The sequence below is a fragment of the Apteryx mantelli genome, chromosome 27 (assembly GCF_036417845.1).
Source record: "Apteryx mantelli isolate bAptMan1 chromosome 27, bAptMan1.hap1, whole genome shotgun sequence".
In the NCBI taxonomy this organism is placed as follows: domain Eukaryota; kingdom Metazoa; phylum Chordata; class Aves; order Apterygiformes; family Apterygidae; genus Apteryx; species Apteryx mantelli.
In genome coordinates, this window is record NC_090004.1 from 5,219,556 (window position 1) to 5,239,258 (window position 19,703).

Genomic DNA, 19,703 nt, shown 5'->3' on the forward strand with positions numbered 1-19,703 from the left:
CTTTCAAAAACAAAAATCAGACCCCAGATGCACCTCAAGCACTCACAAAACAGACAAGAGATTGACGTGATAGTGCTCAGGAAGTTTTGAAGTGTCTGGTGAACTAGTGTCTGGTGGTCTTTGCTCTGAAGACCTAGTACCTAGTTAACATACTCAAAAGCAGGTGTGTATGGGGTTTACCATGGCTAGTTAAGACATATTTGCAAGCAAAAGACAGTAAGGGAACTCAGAATAAGAGCACTGAAGTCTGACATCCACAGTTGCTTTAGAGACATCAATTCAATCTCAACTCTTGAAGTGGCTACTTTTATTGGACTATTTGGGTATAAACAAGTTTCTCCAACCAAGCATAAGAATTTTTCTTGACATATTTTTAACCAGTTCTCCAATAGCAGAACCTAACCCCGTTTAACTTTGAAAATCTAGTATTCCAGAGAAAAACAAGCCACCAAAATTTAAGTTCCTAAGAGTTTGCACTTAAAATCTGAAAAATTTTTCAGAGTTTCATAGGAGAATCTAGTATTTCCCAAATCATTCTATTCCTTTCTGTTAAGGAGCATTACAGCCCATTATAACGTAAGAAATGGCACATATTCTGCCTTAAGTCACAATGCCACTGGTAAACAGAGAAGGCCAAAAATTGAAAATATAATTACTATAAAGTGTCATTCTATAGTTCAGCACACTATATGCTAGTCATAGCTTACACATACACAAACTGTAGCCTTCAGAAATAACAGAAAGATCTGCTTGGTAGTGAAAATATAATTTTATTTTTAACAATAGCTGCCAGCAGTATACTGGTATATCTGTAAAAGATGTTCCAGAGAGTGAAAGACAAGCAAACTACAGTAAGTTGTATCAACTCTTCAAGTATTTCTGTATACAATGCTCCAATTCTAGATGTCCTGTCTTGAGAGTCTCTATATGCTCTTCTGCTCCACTATTCTCCCATCCCCCCCAACACCCTCCAGAAACAAAATGTAATAGTTGGTGGCACAGGTTCTGAGGCAGATTAAATATTTTTCACTTGGGATAAAGCTTTCTTCTGAAAATATTAATTGGAGGTGTTCAGATAGTACTCTGAGTGGCAAAGAGTAAAAAAAAAAAAGTTGACTGTACTTAGCCACTTTTTGTTCTACATTGAGATAGGCATCAGTGGGTTTGGCTCAAGCATCTTCGATTTATTCATGTCTGTGTTCCTTTGATATGAAATGCTAATTTGCTACTTTAGCATAAAAACTTGATTATATCTCCCTTCTTACCATGAAATTGCACGCAACTCTCACTCAATCAGTTTAGACATGCCCATTGCGGAAAAAAACACCAATTTTATGGGAAAATACAAATGTACAAGCTACATGGCTGCAACTGTCCATGTGGGACATTTATACAGACCAGCAGTGAACAGTAGATGCATAGGGAAGTTTTGGAGTGCATGAAATTGTTTCAGACGTTCACATGCCTCTTGTTCAACAGGCAGCTCTGTACACATAAGGAGTCTCTTCAAGAAGGAAAGCTTTGTTAAGAAAAAATCATGCATATACTATAAACTGCGCTCCCACACAAAAACAGGGTGAAGATGAGGATTTTCCCTTTATGTTCAGGAAACACACGAGTCACCTGTTTTAATGGGAATTGAAGAATATTTCAGCTTGAGAATAAAGTAAGTTATTCAGCATGCTAATACATGCAACCAACTTGCAAACTGGAATGCCTACTTGAAAGGGTAACTGCTGTTTTTAAATTGTAGAAGGGGCTAGAAGCATCATTTTAAATTTAAACGGGGGTAGATTAATTGCTGTTTGATGAAATTAAAAATGCATTTAAAGATCAGATTGTAAACAAGTTGACAGAACTCAAGAATTTACATAGTTATGAAAGGTTTTTTTTTAATTAATGTAGCGCTGGTGATTGGGGCCAGATGAAAGTGCTCTACCCACACCAGACGCTAAGCCTTTTACACACCACCCTAGCTGTTCTGATCTGAAGGGATCACTTACAGAGGTGAAAGCTCTTCACTCTCCATTAGATTCCCGACTCCGCTGAAGCCAGCGAGAGGCTGGCCGGCTTCTGTTACAACACAACTAAACTGTGCAATAGGAAGCCAGAAGGATACCAAATCCTTTCACATAGGACAGTTAACAGTTATCATATGGTAACAGCCTTATAATTTGCTAACCTGGTCCTCATTTGAATTACACCTATAAGGGAAAGGCTCTGACACTCAATACTTCACTGTATTGAGATAAGAAATACATTAGTTACAGCAAGAGCTTCAACTTTGTTTACAAGCTTTCAGACACAATCATTAAAATACTTAATGCTGAGTATAACATATTACAATTGTTTGAAGATTGCCTAAAAAGTAGAGAGAATATATTATCTATAAAAGAGAACAAGCCTGGCATTTTAACAAGTTAAGCATTTGTGTGCATTGATATGTAGGCAGTGCACATTAGAAAACTGCATGAAAGCGTTTTCATGACTGTATGCACAGTTGCCTGGTGTACTGAAACGTGTGTAAACAACGGCTAATTTGTTTTTAAAAGAGTAAGACCTGATTACTACAACCTCAGAGAACTTCCAAGAGCCATCCTGATCTAGGTTTTAATGTAGAGTTAAAAATTCAACAAAACTATGCCCACAGTTACATTGCTTCCTACTTTGTTTTTAAAGGTTAACTATACAACGGCAAAGAGCACCGGACCAATGAGGTTTTTTTCTTTACCCTGTTTCATTAAAAATGCTTTTATCCAACAAGAGAGGAAATCATTCCTCTTTCTAGATGTCACGTTATAGCAAAGACTGAACCCCTAAAGAGGATTATTACTGCTGAGAAACTTTATTCAGGATGAGAACGTGACATTAGAATACAGGAATTATAAAATGGCTACAATTAAGTTCTTCCTAAACAGGTTGCTCTGCAGAATTTTCTTTTTCCTGTGCCTATATACCTCTGTAATAAATCATAATAGGGTCTAAATGTATCTATGGTTGTCTTCGAAAGCCACGTAACAGGATTGCTAATTGCCTTTATATTGAAATTCTAGTTCTAGGAAGGCAAGACAAGGCACCACAAGCCATGTATACAAATATGGATCTTTTACTCTACCTCTTATATGTCAAGCTAACCTCATGGGTATATAAAGTAGCAAAAGCAGGATGCTTAGAAAAGTCAGGCTGTTTTTCATAAAGCCAGTGCTTACCAAAAAAATTAGTGTATAAAAGTATTTATGTGAGCATTTTCATGTTATTGCAGGATGTTAAATATTCCAAGAACAACCTACAAGGAATAGCACTTTCCAGCTTCTAAAATCAGTTAAATATAAAAGTATCTCTACAAAAAAATAGGCATATGTCTATCATTCTTTGGAGTTGCTTATGATGGTCTTTTAAAAATAACCTAGTAGTTTATTTCATGCATCAAAATCATTAATTTTAAACAAAAAAACTATTCCCTGGTTTAGAAATATTTGAAAATTGCTTTTAAAAAATTGTAGTGCTATTCCTCAGTGTTGCTGTAAAAAGATTATGTATAGTAGTGCAATGATTATGATAATGCAAAATTGCAGTCCAGGCACACAGACAAGCAATTAAGATAAATCCAATGTAAAGGACTAGGTTTTCATGCACCGTTGCTTTACAAGAGTAACTAAAAGAGTTTCCTTTCAGGAAAAATGCATAATATAATTTAAGGCAAATGCTATCCTTAAAGGTCACTTTAGCTTTCTTCAGGAAAAAAATAGCTTAAAAAAGTTCCCAGAAAGATTCCACCTTTAACTGCTGTAAGTGTTTGGTCTTGCATCACTAATCATTGCACTACTATTCACCATATACAGTAGCTATCTGTCAACTAGAACACTAATGTTTACATGTACTTTGTTTATGACAGTACAGGTTTTCTAAGTAAATATTGTCAGAAAGACCTACACAAAATAAAGGTTCTTAACTACCAAAAAGAAAGCCACTTGTAATCTTTAAGGTGAACAGATGGCAAGCATCCAGTTCTTTTGGTTTCATGATGTAAAAGGGCATCCTGATAATTATTCATCTGCCGCAACTCAGAATTCAGGACAAATGTAGGCTGTTGATATTTTTCTTTTTTTTTTTGAGCTCATTAAGCCCTTGAAGACACACAGCTAAATACTAACTCTGAACTGCGAGCTTCCCACTACAGCATTCAGGCCTAGATTCAAACTTCCCTGATGTTTGAGGTCGTTCAAATCCAGGTTTCACATTTGTGTCCATTCTCAATCATCCCTGTGGTTTCAAATCCAAGAAAAAAAAAATTTTTTTTTTTTAACTGTTGCCAAATATTCTACAAATGGCTCTTTTGGATAATAAGCTCCCTTCTAAATGTAAATGGCATAGACGAGCAGGTACAGTTCAATGCGTCACAGATATGACAATTGTGTGTAAATCTTCTGGAAAAGCAATAAATTCCAAAATACATAAATATTCCTTGTACCATATAGAAAGAGAGTATCCTAGACCAATTCGTAGACAGGGACCAAATGTTTGCAAAGAAAAGTATCAGGGGCAAGATAACCCTTCATACTGAAGAATCTAGTTACCCCAGTGCAATATTAACATAACTGCATTAATGATATTCGGACTTGCTACAAAAGGAGGTAAGGAAAAACAAGACTATAATTAAAGTCTGCAAACTTTAGGTAATTACTGTACCTGGTCTATCCACCATAACTTTGAATAACTGCAAGTTCATGCAAAAAAAATTGCTATCTTATACGAAAAGAGCAGTCTGTTAGAAGCATTGTTATGGAATATGCAAAAAGTCATCTCTTTTGCAAGTGCTGTTTACTTAGTGAGTCTCTTGGCTACATCACTGTAAGCTATTTCAATTTCTTTGTCTCCGGGACAGGTATTGGTGAATTCATCCCTGCTATAAGCATTTGTCAGGTATCTCCAAATCCCTGTCATACTCTTGGGAATCTCAAAGTTGCGGTATTTTTTGGCCACCACCTAGAACAAAAGAATTAGATTATGAATTTATATCCTTCAACTTAAACCAATTTTCCATTCCATGTCTCACTCTTCTTATATTACTCTTGCAACATGTAAGCTCACAGTCGCTCTAAATTCAGTAGAACCTGCCCCTCTGGGATGTGCCTGGACCTGGCAGCATGCTGCCTCACTTAGTTTGTATTACTGCCCTCACACGAGGTAAATGCCTCTGCATGCAGGCATAAGCTTAATCTGTAGCTCCATCTGCAGTGCAAAACTGACAAAGATCATGCAAGACTGAAAAGCAATCAAGCCATTGCTACTATATAGGCAACTCTTCACTCTTGTAGTTATCCCGTACTACCTTTTTAACTTGTAGCTTTTTGTTTGTTTTTGTTTTTTACAATCCTTGTATTTTGCATTGTGCTATTTACTTTGTTACTAACAGAGCAGTCTCCAGACGTGAGAAAACATCCACTTAGCATCACATGACATTCACGGTCCTTCCACTACCTCATTCTTTAAGTGTTGCAACTTATTCCATGTGAGCATTTTGCCAGTGCAGTAAAAGGGGATTTGGCTTGCATCATCTGCTATCCTACTTGTCTGCTGGTTCTCACCTTCACCAAATTCAACTCTCACCTAGCTTGATGTACTGTTAATACTATAGTTACATTTATCTGGGAACTTACATATAGTTGAAATGAGAGGGACACCCAAATGTCATAAATTGTAAGCATCTTTCACTTCATTATCATGTTATAACACAAAACACGTCACAAGTCATTTACCTTGACAATATGTAGTTTCGGTAGCAGGTTGCAGTCCGCTAATGTCATCTCATTGCCATCCAAAAACTTGCGGGTGGAAACTGCAATATCCTCCATGCTATTTTCATCTATCTCATCAGGAAGAGGAGAGTTCAGATACTCATCCAGTTTCTGGAGGGTTTTCAAGAGGCCACGTTCTAAGGCTACAAAGGAAGGAACAGTTTTAAAAACAAAAGAGAAAGCCAAACCACAAGCACACATATCAAAGCAAGTTACTATTTAGAATACTGATATTGGTACCGGACCTGAAATAAAGTGTCAGAGAACTGAAACAAAGTGAAACAGAAAAGTTTATAAAGACAAATCAATCAAAATATCATGATACTCCATTCCGAGAGGCGTTAAAACCGGGACTGTATTTTCAAAGTAAAGATGTAGCTACCTAGAACTCCGGAGGAGAATAATCATTTCCGTTATCACAGTGCTGCTACTAAGGCTACCCGAAATAATTCACATCACTGTACTCCCCAGAACAGAGCGTATACTGAAGGATTTCCAAGACCAGTACAATTTGTGGCAATGCCACTGCCGAAGCTGCCTTTGTGGTCAGTAGTAGCACTAAAATTGAACCGAAACCTTTGCTACCAAAAAACAAGCAAACTCTAAAGCCCTTTAAATATCACACAGATGCAGGTTACCTAAAAGCTGGTTTATACATGAGCTTGCACTAGTTTAAAATAAGCAAAGACTGTCCACAAATGTTTATTTTTGGTTTAAAAATGGCTTATGTCAGTTTCTTAAGACTTTTCCTAACTGGCTTAAACTAATTAGAATTAAGCTATCCTAGGGTTTGCATTCACTTAAACTTAATCTGTTTAATGTCGCATGTCCAGCTAAACTGGCACAACTAAACATGCAGACTACACTTGAAGAGGTTAACTGAAAACAGCAGAGGGCAGCATACCCCACAAAACTGAAAAGTATTCTTGGTAAGCCTTAATATTTGCAAGTATTTTGCCTCCTTCCATTTGAAATACTGCAGAAAGGCATTCTGATTCCATGACTTAAGTTTTCCCTCCAAGCATGGAGGGTAAAAGATTTGTACTAAATGATTTAAAAGCCGAACTCTGCATTCTTTATCTCTTATTGATCTCAGGATTTTGAATCGCAGAAGCAGGCATTCTCACCTTCCAGCTATTACTTTCTCTCCACACAGAAAGGCCTTAATCCATTAAAAAAAGACAAGATGAACTAGGCTTCGCTCGGAAGTCTGAATGGGAGCAATCAATCCAACAAAGGTCAAATATCAAGTATGCAATAAGGCCTTCCATCACATGGAAGGAAACTCAACCACTGGGGCATGACACAAACTCTGCATGGAAGACAATGCTGGCCCTTAAAGTCCTTACTGCTCAGTTCAAGAGCTTTGACTGGCCATTGCACAGGGAAGTTTCCATGCTGGGGGAATTTAGAGCACATGCATACCCCACCAAAATACCCTAGGGTAAGAAAAATAAGTGGGCAGAATTTCTCTGCCCAAAATACAAGCTTAAAGAGACTTAGAAGGGTACGAGCAGGGGACAAGATGCTTGATCCATTACTGTCTTTCGGTTTATCATCTGACATCTGCTCAGTATTGCAGTTTCATATAGCTCATTAAATCATAGCTAAGCATGTAACTAAATTCCCTATTCCTTTGGAACTGGCAAGCAAAATTCACAGATTTGCAAGCACTCTTTATAGTTCAGTGAAGCATCTGTAACTTTCACATAAATACACAGCACGCAGACTTTGCTACAGCTTCATAGGTTGCAAATTAAATTTCCAAACCTTGCCTTAGAAGAGGTTATAGAACCGTTTAAAGGGTGTTAACAAGAAGTTAACAGAAAAAGACAGAAGAAATACAAAGCAGAACACAGATTTGGACAATAGTGACCTCCACTTGCTCCACAATGGATAAAATGCAGTGCTGCGCAGAGAAGCAAAAGTGGAAACGGACACCAAGATAGAGAACAGAAGGAAAGCACATTTTCAGCTTTAACTCTGAATCGAACCCCACACCCCCCCACTGAGAATTAAAAGCATCATTAATGACCTGTATTAATGATCTGTTTAGACTATAAAGTGCTGTGCATTTCCAGAAGTACAATACTCTGGCTGAAAGCTTATAATAGCAGAAAGGAAGAAGGGGAAATAAAAAAAGGGTGGGAGAAGTCAGCAGTCAAGAACTGGAGAAAGTCACTGTACTGCATATTTGTAAACTAGTTTGACCACAAAGAGAAGTCTTGTCAAATAAAAGTAAATCAGAACTTTGTCTTACACAACTTACTGGTAACATTTTGGAGCAATGCCTCTACACTCTCCCTTAAGAAATCGCTAAGACTCTACACATGCCTCTTTCTCAAGAAATGCACCTACTATAATACACCTACTAAAGGCCAAGGCAATGGACTGAAAACTTCTGTCAACAGGAGGAGATCTGAATATTTCAGGTGTCTGATGGCAGAGAAACCTGAAGTAGCTCTCCACAGCTAACAGATTTAAGCACAAGTATTTCAATATACATGACTAAAAATTTGAAGAGGAAGGTGACCAACTCGCAGAGAAAACCCCACAAGTTTTACTCTGCATCTCTCCCAAGGTAACCTCTCAAAACGCACTGCCATTCTTGGGCTAGTTTACAGGAGATCACAAGAAGCCCTCCCTCCCTGCCTCAGATGAAGCCATCATGACACGCAGCATCCAGTAACAGATGATGAGCATTTGCAGCATGTCCCTGGAATCTTATGACTGCTCTATCAAGGCATACTAATAATTCTTGCATCATATTATTGCTCCAAAGGATTAAAATCTACTTGTTCCCTAAAGGAAGACTTTGATCTAGGCAATATAAGACCCATGATCTGCCATTATAAACATGCTTGCTTTTTTGCATGCTTACAACTCTCAAGTGCTCCAGTAACGAGTGGGTCAGAGACATTCATCAGACGAACAGTGACAGCATTTATAGCATAGCAAATCTTCATGTTGCAGAATTGTATGAAATTGGTCAGAAGCAGTTTTCACCACTAGCTGGTCCCATAATAAGAGGAAGACAGGCCAAATAGCGCTATTTTATACTGTACACATGATCCTCAGGAGTTCTTCAGGATATCTGTCCGTGCCATTAAAACTGCAAGAAAAGACTGTTTTACATAATACAAAAGTGATCTGAAGATTTTTTTCTTAATAGAACAGCTTCTTGAGGACTTTCCCTTGAAGTTACTTTACATAACAACAATATTGTCTAAACAGACTATCATCTTCTGCCCTAACCTTGAAAGGGTAAACAGGAAGAGGAGAAAAAAAATGCAAGAAGGACCAACTCTAAAAACAGTACACAAGACCTCTACTGACCACACAAGACAATGAAACAATAGGCCCCAAGTAACCTACCTTCATTAGCCTCTGGTCTAGAATTTTTGATAAATGCAGAAAATTTGGCAAATATATCCATTCCAGCAGTGTTAGATTCTGGATGCTTTGGTGAAAGCTTTAGGTACCTAAAAAGTAGAAAGGATAATGACTATCATCATGTATTCATTAGCATGAAACACCTCAAAAAAAAAAGTTTGTTTACCAATTTACTCATTTTCAGATTACTTTGGAAGATTTACTCCTCACATGTATCATCACACATTCTCACTGAGTTAAAGATTTTTAAACCCAACACTTTTAAAATCATTTTTCAGAGGAATAACAAAGCACATTTCTTCTTTCCAAATCAGGCATATATTCCAAGCACAGTCTTTGAACCAGTCCATGGCTAGAGCAGCAAGCTCCCTCACTGCAGCACAGAGTGCTGCCAAAGGGCAGAACACAGCTCTATATACAAGAATACAGTTAGGGATCAAACAGATAGCTGTCTAATACTCTTGTCCATTTACTTCTCTGTTCACAGGAGATTTTTTTTTTGTTTAAATTAAAATCAGCTGCCCTAGAAGATCGTGGACCCCAAATCCTGTAACAAAAAAGTAAAGTCTTACCACACCAAAAAGACAAAAACAGTTCAGTTTGCTAGAGGCAGTGCCTGAATTTTGCCATGGCCTGCCAGGGAGAAGGAAGCCAAGAGTTCAGAGAACACTTGAACGCATCGCATCCCACACTTGCGCTGTGTGGTCTAATTATATCAAACACTGTTCAGGATTTCCCATCATAATTTCCCAACACTAAAGACTCGATCTCCAGGGCACATCATTATGCCTTGTATGAGAGCGCTGTATTTTTAAAAAATTACTTCCAATTTGCATTTAGTAGTCACCAGTTTTGCACAATTAGCAACTGTCCATCTATTTATAGAAAGTTACACAAGGAATACTGGGAAATATTTAACATGAAACATGAAGTTCCGTGATATTTCTGGTGAGAACAAGAAAACCACCAGTTCTCGAACACTGAAATACCACCTCACTTCTAGAAGAATGGCTACCAATACAACTCTCATAAGGACATGGCAAATCTCTTTAAAATAGATTTCCACAGTGGTTTATGACCAAGTCAGGACTAAATTTTGCATGGCAGACATCTTGAGTTACATTATTTGGACACATTGTCTAAGGTGGCCTGCCTCAGATATCAAAAGTAAAGGTACTTTAGTCTGAAAAATGCAGGTATAGGAAGGGTGACAGGGTAACAGGAGTCTAGGAAGGTCAATTTTTAAAATAAATTTTAAAAGAAAATATTTTTTAAATATACAAATAGGGGAGCTGAAGGAACGAAAGGAATGACAAACTAGAGTTCCAAACTATTACCAAAGTCCAATCTTCAGTTTATTAACACTAAAGAACTTACTAATTAATGCAGGAAGCCTCTCTCACAACACACCACCTATTCTAAGGTAAGACTATCAAATGATACTGTTAACAAATAACCAAATTATCATCTTAACACTTACTTGGGTGGACACAAAACTTCTTCCAGAAACTCTTCAATCTTATTCACATCTGTTTTCACTTCACCATTGTAAGTTATAAAGGGTGGATGAGTGCCTGGAGCCAAATTTTGAAGGTCTGCTGGTTTTCTACAGTGAAATACAAACCAATACAAAAGTAAGCATAGGACATCCATGACCCTACCTGAGGTCTGTCTCTTCGTGGTATTTCAAATGAACAGAAATTCAAAACCTTACAGTTTTAAAAAGATATCACCAGTCTTTTGAAAACAAGTTTAAGACTTGATTAGCATTTTTAATATTTCCTCTATAACAGTTAAAGTGTTTAAAAACTAATGCTTCCTCCTTCCTTTTGGTTGTATCTCAAGTTAACGATTCGATGTTGAATAGCACAGTTGGTGGGGGGGAATATATATACCACCCTCATTTAGGCATACACTCTCTCTCTCAAGGTCTACAGTACGGAGTTTAAAAATAGCATAATCTGAGATCAATGATAATCCTAACCCTTCACACAGTTTCTCTTGAAATAAGCAAGGCAGAGTACAATGTATAAATCATCTATTATGTGCACATAGGCTCTGGTTCTAGGCAAGGTGACAGATGCTTAAAAATCACATTTAAAAATCAAGATTGAAACCTCCTCCAGTGAAAAATGTACTTACTAAGAGCTGCATACTTGGGCAAAGGGAGGAGAATCTTTGACATTAGCATGACTAGACACAAGAGAAACACAGAATCAAGCTTAAAGTAGTCAAACATTTCTAAATCATAAGTCAGTTTTGGTGATACCTCTCTCTTTTGCAAAATTCACTCCAGCTCCTTTTATACTAATCCTTATCAACCTAAGCCAGTCTATTTTATAAGCAATTGGCTTCTCTTTCCTCTAGCTGGGCCTTGATGCTATAGTGACAAGGATTGACACTGCAGACATTTGTCTAAAACCTTGCACATCAGCTGCACGTATACACCTACCTAGGCATTCACCCCAAGATGCTTAACTCACTCCCTTCAGCGTAAAGCTCTCATATCCATTTCATCAGTAGGACCAGATAAAAAGTTGAAGTTAATCCAATAATGGGAAGTGGATTTACTACAAGCTATTAAATCCTAAGCATCACTTAAAAAGCTGTAGTCAATTTTTCCCTGGTAAACCATCACGATACTAGTTACTCCCATGCTAGTACAACTGTCTTAATTCAAGTAGAAATAAAATTGCAGTACTACTTGGCACTCACTTCTTCAGGAGCAGCACTTAAAATTTCCCTGTGACAAAGCTACAGACTACAGCCCAGAATGACTGTTCAGAAGCATGAACGCTGATTTTTCTAAGACCTTTTCCACATTCTAGAGAACAGCGTGCAATCGCTCATTCCTCAGAGTCTCGCAGTGTACTAACACCCGGCAGTACAGGCGATCCAGATTAGGCACAAGCATACAACTACATTTCTATCAAGTTAACCAGAACATACACTACGGGATGAATACCACCTTTTGCCAGTACTATGCTGAATGAGGAACAACAGATGCTATCTGATCTGGCAGGAAGTTTGCCAAGATAAAGTTGCCCCTTTGTTACTGTTTGAACAAATCCAAACGGGGGGAGTAACCCTTGAACTGGTTCTGTGCTTTGCCCCATGTAGCCACATTTCTAAGCCAGCACCAGGCATCCTATAACTGGACTGACTTTATAACGAAATGACAGTCCAAGAAACCTCCTGACCATACTGGGCAGGGAAACTGGGCTAGCTGTATGGTCCTTCAGGCCAGCATGAGAAAGCAGCGTTTTTAGGGAAAGCATTCCAACTCTATTAAGCGAGCACAGTCGCAAGTCTGTCCTGTGACGATGTACACTTTCAAGTTCTCACAGAGTTAGGAACCCCGTTAGAATTTCATTCCCTGCTCACAGCTGAGCCTTTTAAGCCGGGGGCAGGGGAGACAACAGCAGCACATCAGTATATAGATCCAAAAAGCACCTATGACATGAAAACTTGGATGAATATGCAAAACTAAATGAGAAAACTTATTTTTGCACTCAGGAACATTAAACACTACTTTCAGGCAGGTGACAGAAGGTAGATATTAATTTTTTTTTTTTAAATGTAATAATTTTCAATCAATTTTTAAGCTTCCCAAAAGTCATTTCTCACTAAATTGCCATCACTCTCCTACTTTTAGGATTTAAAGTCTGTCATCAGTTAATACTCTAAGTAGCTTAACACTTCATTTAAATACAGCTTTGTAACTCACAACGATTACAGGAAGTCATTGTGGCTCTCTTCCAGTTTTGCATGTTGGATAGATAAAATTCCTCAAAAGGAATGTTATTTTAAAAACAAACACAGGCAAGACCACCGGATTTGCAGTAATGCAGTTAATAAGAAGATTTGATTTCAGAAACAGACAGGTTTAATGAACTGACCAAAAAGAGTTTCCCAAAGAATCAGAGCTCTTTTATTAACCCCTCTGGTCACTCCAGTCAGGTTGCCTGTATCTTCCAGAAAAAAAGAGAAAAAAAAAGAAAAAGTAGAGATTAACATCCCACAGCCAAAGCCCAGATGTAATACAGGGTTTGACTTCCAGTTTGCATCTCTTGCCAGTAGATCATAAACAAACCCTGGCTTACCACATACAAGCCACAGTCTTTAGAGCACCATGAGCGCACTGGAATATCCTTAAAAGGCTAACAGTATCACTTCCCTTAAATTTCAAACAAGAAGGCAATAAAAAAAAAAAAGAAAAAAGAAACCCTATAGTGAAGTTTACTTCAGGGATAAAACTGGGCAGTAAAAAAGAAAAAAGTCATTCAGAACAAACAACCCTTCTACAACCACTCAAAACAATTCCATGAGTTAGTCATGCTTGTATCATACCTGTCCCTATACTTACTGTGGTATTTGGTGGTAGGACCACATACTTAAATATCTGGCTATTGCTAGTTAATTAAGTGGGCAAACTGCTTAACATCAGAGTTAAGCCATAAACATATCATGGCTCTGCCACAAACCAGAAGAGCAATTAGCATTCAAATAATTTCTTGAAGATCAGACAAAAGCCAGCCCCCAGATGCAATATGCTCTACAGTGATATATAAATTACATGAATACTGCAATGAGTGTCTGGAGAATAACGTGAAGAAAAAATGCCAGCAGGAAGAAACAGCCTGTCTCTAGTCCCTAAGCCGAAGTTACATTCACCTCTGGGCAGTCTTTAATGTTTACTAATCCCTTTATTTAATTTTTGTCTTTCAACATAATTGTAAAACCACACAATCAAGATGTTTAAAATTGGATTTCAAAACTCAACTGAATGCAAGCTGGCCCTGAATGTTGTTACAAGCCTAACAAATGGTTTATGTACTGCAACCCTGCTCTAGTCACCAGAACAAGTCAAAGCTCTGCACAGTGAAATGCTGCTTCTGGGAAGGGAAAGAATAAAGCCTCTGTCTGACTACACAGAAGCAAGAAATGCAAGATTTCTTTGAAAGGGCGATATGTCCCACTTAGTTTTCCTATGTGCACATTTTTGTGTCCAAAGTTATTAAGAGCAGAATTGAGAACTGCTAAATGTTCTTTTGTTAGCACAGCACTATGTTTAATGCAATTACGGAAGGGAAAAATATGTCATAGAAAGTCAATCGAATCAGATTCAGTTTTTCCTATGTGTCCCAAGTTACTTACTTGTGAACTTTTGTACCCAGCCATGACCTTTTAAGTCTCAGAAACAGCCAGAACTTGCCTTACTGTTGTACAAAAATTACACTGTCTATGAGGCAGAAGCATGCTTTGCAAGTAAACCCACAGGTTTTTGACTAGCTAAAATAAATTCAGATGCATAAAACCATTAGAACCCAGCTTTTCAATATATTTGGGTCTTTCCGATAATAGGAACAAGAAAAGAGTAATTGGCTCAAATAACGTACTTGTAAAAGTTTCTTGTGACAATCTTAGAAGTATTAAGGCAACTTTCAGTACTTATTATCATCCTGATAATGCTAACAGAAAATGGAAATGTTTTATACAAGATTTTTTTGAACAGTTAGCCAATTTTGACATTCCACAAGTTACATTACACCACAACCAAGTCTTAAACTACCCAGAATGTAAAATTTGCATTTCTGAAACTTTATTTAAAGTCTAAGAGGAATTAGGTTTATATCAACATCTATTCAAATCTGAATTAACTTTAGTAGCTGTTCTTTTCCCTTACCAGAGGATTCATTCTGTATACAGCAAAACAAAATAGAGTTAATTTGATCTTTTCCCATGCAGTTTTTGAATTTTGCACCTATTTTATATTCTCCCCTCCTCAAGCTAAAAAAGCAGAGAGAAAGCTTTCTGTTATGGTAAGAAAGGACAGTCTTAAACATCTGTAACCAAATTACACGCTAGAAGTTATTTTTTGCATCCCACTCCCCCAGCCAATTAACTCAAAGTTGTCAAAGGAACGCAAATAAGGCCAATTCAACAGGAATTTTTGGCATTTTTATGGCATTTCTCAGACTGGTTCACCAGTACTAACACTTCTAAATATAAAATGGTTCCTTCAACCTTTTCCTCATTTTTTTCCCCAGAGATGACTGCAATAGGTTAAGTATGCCATCATTAAAAGTAAAAAGTCCACAACTACAAACACTACTTAAGCACAAGCTCCAAACCATAGGCGGTGCTAAATGGAAGATGTATTTGGTTTGTGTATGCTGGCAGCAACAATTATATTTGCAGTAAAATCCCACATAGGCCAGAGAAAATCCTTAAGCTGCTACAAATGCATGCACACTTCACAAAGGCTGCTTTCTTCCCCTCCGCTTTTGAGTGGTCTGCCTCAGCCATATTATACATGTAAATATATACACTAGTTGCCAGCACTGAAGTAAGCAGCACAGAATTAGGTGACATCTGTCAACTGAAAAACAATATTGTCAGAGTCAAAGGGGTGGGCAGTGGGGTTATTTCTTAAAGAAAAAAAATGAAAAACAACATACAAGTCCTCTTCAAAAAAAGTTACAAAAAGACGTTAAGCCTAGCAGAGTAATTTCTTTCTTACACATTTTACTAGCTTCATTCTTTGAAGAATACTGTATATTTCTATTGGCTTTATTTCTGAAAATAAGGTTTGGAAGCACTAGCAGTCTCCTCTCTCTCCAGAGAGTTAAGCGACTAACACTACACCAGTGTTGTGAAAACATTGCTTCACACTGAAAACAAATACAAGGGCTCTGCTGAATTTAACATTTCCACTTCTAATAGAGTGCATCCAGACTTAGGAAATCAAGGCTCCTGAGTTCATGTTTGGCCCTCTTACCCTCTGTGGTATTCATTTCACAGATGGAGAAGTTATAATTCAGGTGACATTTAGCATGATGACATATTTAGCAAGTGCTATACAAAGGTAGAATATTTTACATTGTATTTCTATCCACTTCACTTCTGCTTTACTCAAATTTACCTCAAGGACAGGTATTTTCATATTGGTTTTACTCTTACTGCAAAGTAAGTAGCATTATCTTAAAATCTTTAAGAGTAGGCTATATATGATTTGTGACAGTTATCCAATATTTATTGGAGATTTGTTCAAAGATTGGTTGATCCAATATACTCACCCAGCAGTCTTCACTTGTAGGGTCTCAAATTAATAAGACTCAATATTCAGATATAAGAGACTACATGTCAGTTAAGTATACAGGAGAAGAGCATCGTTTAACAAATTCAAGAGGAATTTGTCAGACACAGTCTCTTCGGCTACCAACATTTACAAATAGCCGCCAATGAATGCAAGCATTTATGTAAAAGTTGCCTCCTAGTATTCTGAAATTTCACAAAATAAGCCATGCAAGATCTAGAAATCCCAGAGGAACATTCGTTACACCAAACATTGTACTTTTGCTTCTCAGACAAACCAAGTATTCCTTACCTCTTCAGGTCAACTGTTGTGACACTAAATACCACTCCCTTCAGCCAAAGAATCATGAACAGCCGCTGAGAAAAAGGACAGTTTCCTATGCTTTCACCATCACTACCAGCCTGCAAAAGAGAGCAGATCATTACTGTTAGAAGGTAGCAGTGTGCCATCTATGCACGCTCACAATTACTGGAAGACCTGTATTTAAAAAAAGATTAAGCAACAAATTACAAATTTTATTGCCCGTATTCTCTTCACATCATAGACTTTTCCAAAGACCTAACAAGCCCACCGTCAAGCCTGGTATCATCTTGTAGGCACATTCCTTTACTGTCAAAGTCCACCTGAAGCACCTAGAGTGGATATCCTGAGGAAATCTCCATATAATGCACAAACACAAGCATCCTCAGAACATTTAAGTACTTTTCATATGCTGGAAAGGTATGCTTGGATGGCATCCATTTAATTTGCTTCCATCCTTTTTGTTTGCTTGGACCATCCAACAATATTTTTTATAGCAGATAAAACCAGGCTTTTATTATAGTGAAATTTACACATTTATGAAGCTGACTAACCTATTTGCTTCTCATTTCCTCTAGCAGCTGTTTACAAAACATATCAAAACCAGACTTCAGGCAACAGAATAACTCATCTTTCACACTTAAGGTGATCCAACTGCTTTTAGCAGTCAGGAAAGGAGAGCTAATAAAATTTGTCTGAGCAGCCACACTCTTAACAGCAGTTTTCCAGTGCCATTTATTTGCTTTATTCCTTTTTCTACACAGCATAGTCAATTAACTGTAGTCATCTTCCAGTTTATTGCTTACATCTCTCACTGTGTAGTTCTGCAATGAGTCAACCGAAACCAGCAACTATAAATCTTTATCATATTGCAGGTGTTGCAAGGAAAGACATAACCATAAGTACATAGGGACCTAACTGACAATACAGTAATATTCCAAAGACACTTTTTATAGGCAATTTATCAACAAGCGTCTTTGTCCTATCACAACAAAGGTCCATTGCATAACAACAGTAAGGCACTCCGGGGCACCCAGTGATAGCATGCATCTCATGATTGCTCTCTGACAATGAAGTACGCATTGCTAAGTTGGAAAACTTTAGTTGTTAGCAGACAAGTTTTAGACACTCATAAAACCTTGAACCTTGTTGTAAAATTCCAACTTTTGAATAGAAAACTGATTCAGTAGTTAAAAGAATCCATCATAAATGTAAAACTATCTGGACATACACTTTGTTTCACGAGTTTCAGTAGATTTTGCTTACTACAGTACTTCCAAGAATAATCTTAATTAATTAGTAAGAATCTCAAAAACAGGCTAATTCCTTCGTCATTGCTATGTCTTGTTCCCTAGGCCGTTTTAATTTATATCATAGAATATGCTCGCTGTACTCCTTAGAGAAAGGACACAAAACACTCGTGCTCATTTAAGGAGGCCTACTCTAGAAGACTATTTAGAAGCAGAGCTACACAATTGGAAGGGGTAAGCATAAGGCCTGGGTGTTGACTGGTGGAGATCCATTGAAAAAAAAAAAGGAGGGGGGGAACAGGAAAGAAAAGAAAAGCCTGCAAACAGTGTTATCACAGGAAAACTAGGCTTTAGGATCAGTACCACCTGGAGAGGGGCTTAGGAAGTCAAGCAAATAAACTGCTTTTTCTTCAATTCCCTGACAGGTCCCAGCCCTGCACTTGTGGGGCAAGGAAGAAGCTTTCTTTACTTTCTAAAGCCGTAAAACTAAGAAATATCTAACAGCTGTTTTTTCAGAGGTCTATAAATTAAAAAGACTGAAAGTTTTTCAGTGAAGCTGTGATCTTAAATCCAAAAAGCTATTTTATTTTGAAAAATAGTCACAATGCACTTGCAGGTAAGGCTGAGACTCCTTTACTAGTTGTCTACAAATACCAGGACGTAAGGACTAAAACTGGCTTATCTTGTCTCAGGCTTCTTTTCATCTCATTTCCACAAGTACCCGTCCACCAACAGAGAAGACTAACCTTTTGAATTCTTTGATGCACGGAGTGCATAGTTATTTTTCTTCAACCCTTCACCAGTTTCACTAATGGAGATTTGAAAGAAGAAAAGAAGTTGTCTTTTTATTCAAGTTACAAATTGCCTTCTTTATGTTGGGAAAGTTACGTAAAACTTTTCAGCAGATTAACAATACTAGATTGTCTTAGAAGCTGGCACGTGACTTTTCAGGGTCTGGAAGAAATGACATGCAATCATCACTACTGAGCTACTTCCCGGGGAACACACTGTCAAGAAATAGCCCAAGCTTCTCACCAGCCCATTAGCAAAGGCACCTACCAAAAGCAGAAATCTGGGGCAAAGCTTGGTTACGTGGGGCATTCTGCTTTATACTAGCTAAAACGACAGTTTTCTATTGTGCATGGAACAGTTTTAAGAATTCTGGCAACTATATGGATGAATGTGTTCTTACGCTGTAACATGCTAACACTAAGAAAGACTGTTCACTCTGTAGTCTATTTCCAACACTTGTATACCTTTACAGATCTTAATATTTAACCACACTGTCATCCCTCTAGATAGCATTGCATACTTCTGAATTTTCCAGCAATGTAGTTACATTACTGTGTTTACACTGGAGCAGACATCTCCTCCAGGTACATTACGCCAATGTAGATTTATACTTGTCTACCTTTTTTTTTTTCCTGCAAGATCGCATCTTCCTTTGAAAAACAATATTGAAAATTACAAAACTTCAGCCCATTTAAAGAAAATAATTTTGTACTGCCCAAGCTGATTCACACTTGGGAGCAGAAATGATTAGTACAACACCCTAAGGGCATAAAGCCATACTTTAAGTCACATCACAGTAACTGTTCACACTGCTATTGTCAAAGGAAATGTCTGGACCTGACCCCTGTTGCCACACTTAGCAAGTCTTCAGCCTGTTCTGCTCACACTAGCCTCACTTACAGGAGCTACTACATGACTTAGTCGAGATTAGCTTTCCTCACTCTTCATTTTTATTCAGCACTTCTGATCTGAAAACCAGAGAGCAGAGCTGGTTCGATTTGACATACATTGCCAGAAGCCTTGTTGTATATGGACTGAGGAAACCTTTAAATAGGAAGAATAAAGCCATGT

General features: G+C 37.6%; 1 protein-coding gene across 1 annotated transcript in view; it reads right to left on the reverse strand.

Annotated features, from left to right (window-relative positions):
- Nucleotides 1-750: 750 nt before the first annotated feature.
- CLIC4 (chloride intracellular channel 4) overlaps nucleotides 751-19,703 on the reverse strand; it is a 34,424-nt gene continuing 15,471 nt past the window's right edge. Inside the window, exons 2-6 of the mRNA XM_067311315.1 lie at nucleotides 16,582-16,691; nucleotides 10,672-10,797; nucleotides 9,174-9,280; nucleotides 5,760-5,941; nucleotides 751-4,986 (exon numbers count right to left, since the gene is read on the reverse strand). Of these exons, the coding sequence (XP_067167416.1) occupies nucleotides 4,822-4,986; nucleotides 5,760-5,941; nucleotides 9,174-9,280; nucleotides 10,672-10,797; nucleotides 16,582-16,691 (690 nt within the window). The 3' untranslated portion in view covers nucleotides 751-4,821. The remainder of the gene's footprint in view (nucleotides 4,987-5,759; nucleotides 5,942-9,173; nucleotides 9,281-10,671; nucleotides 10,798-16,581; nucleotides 16,692-19,703) is intronic.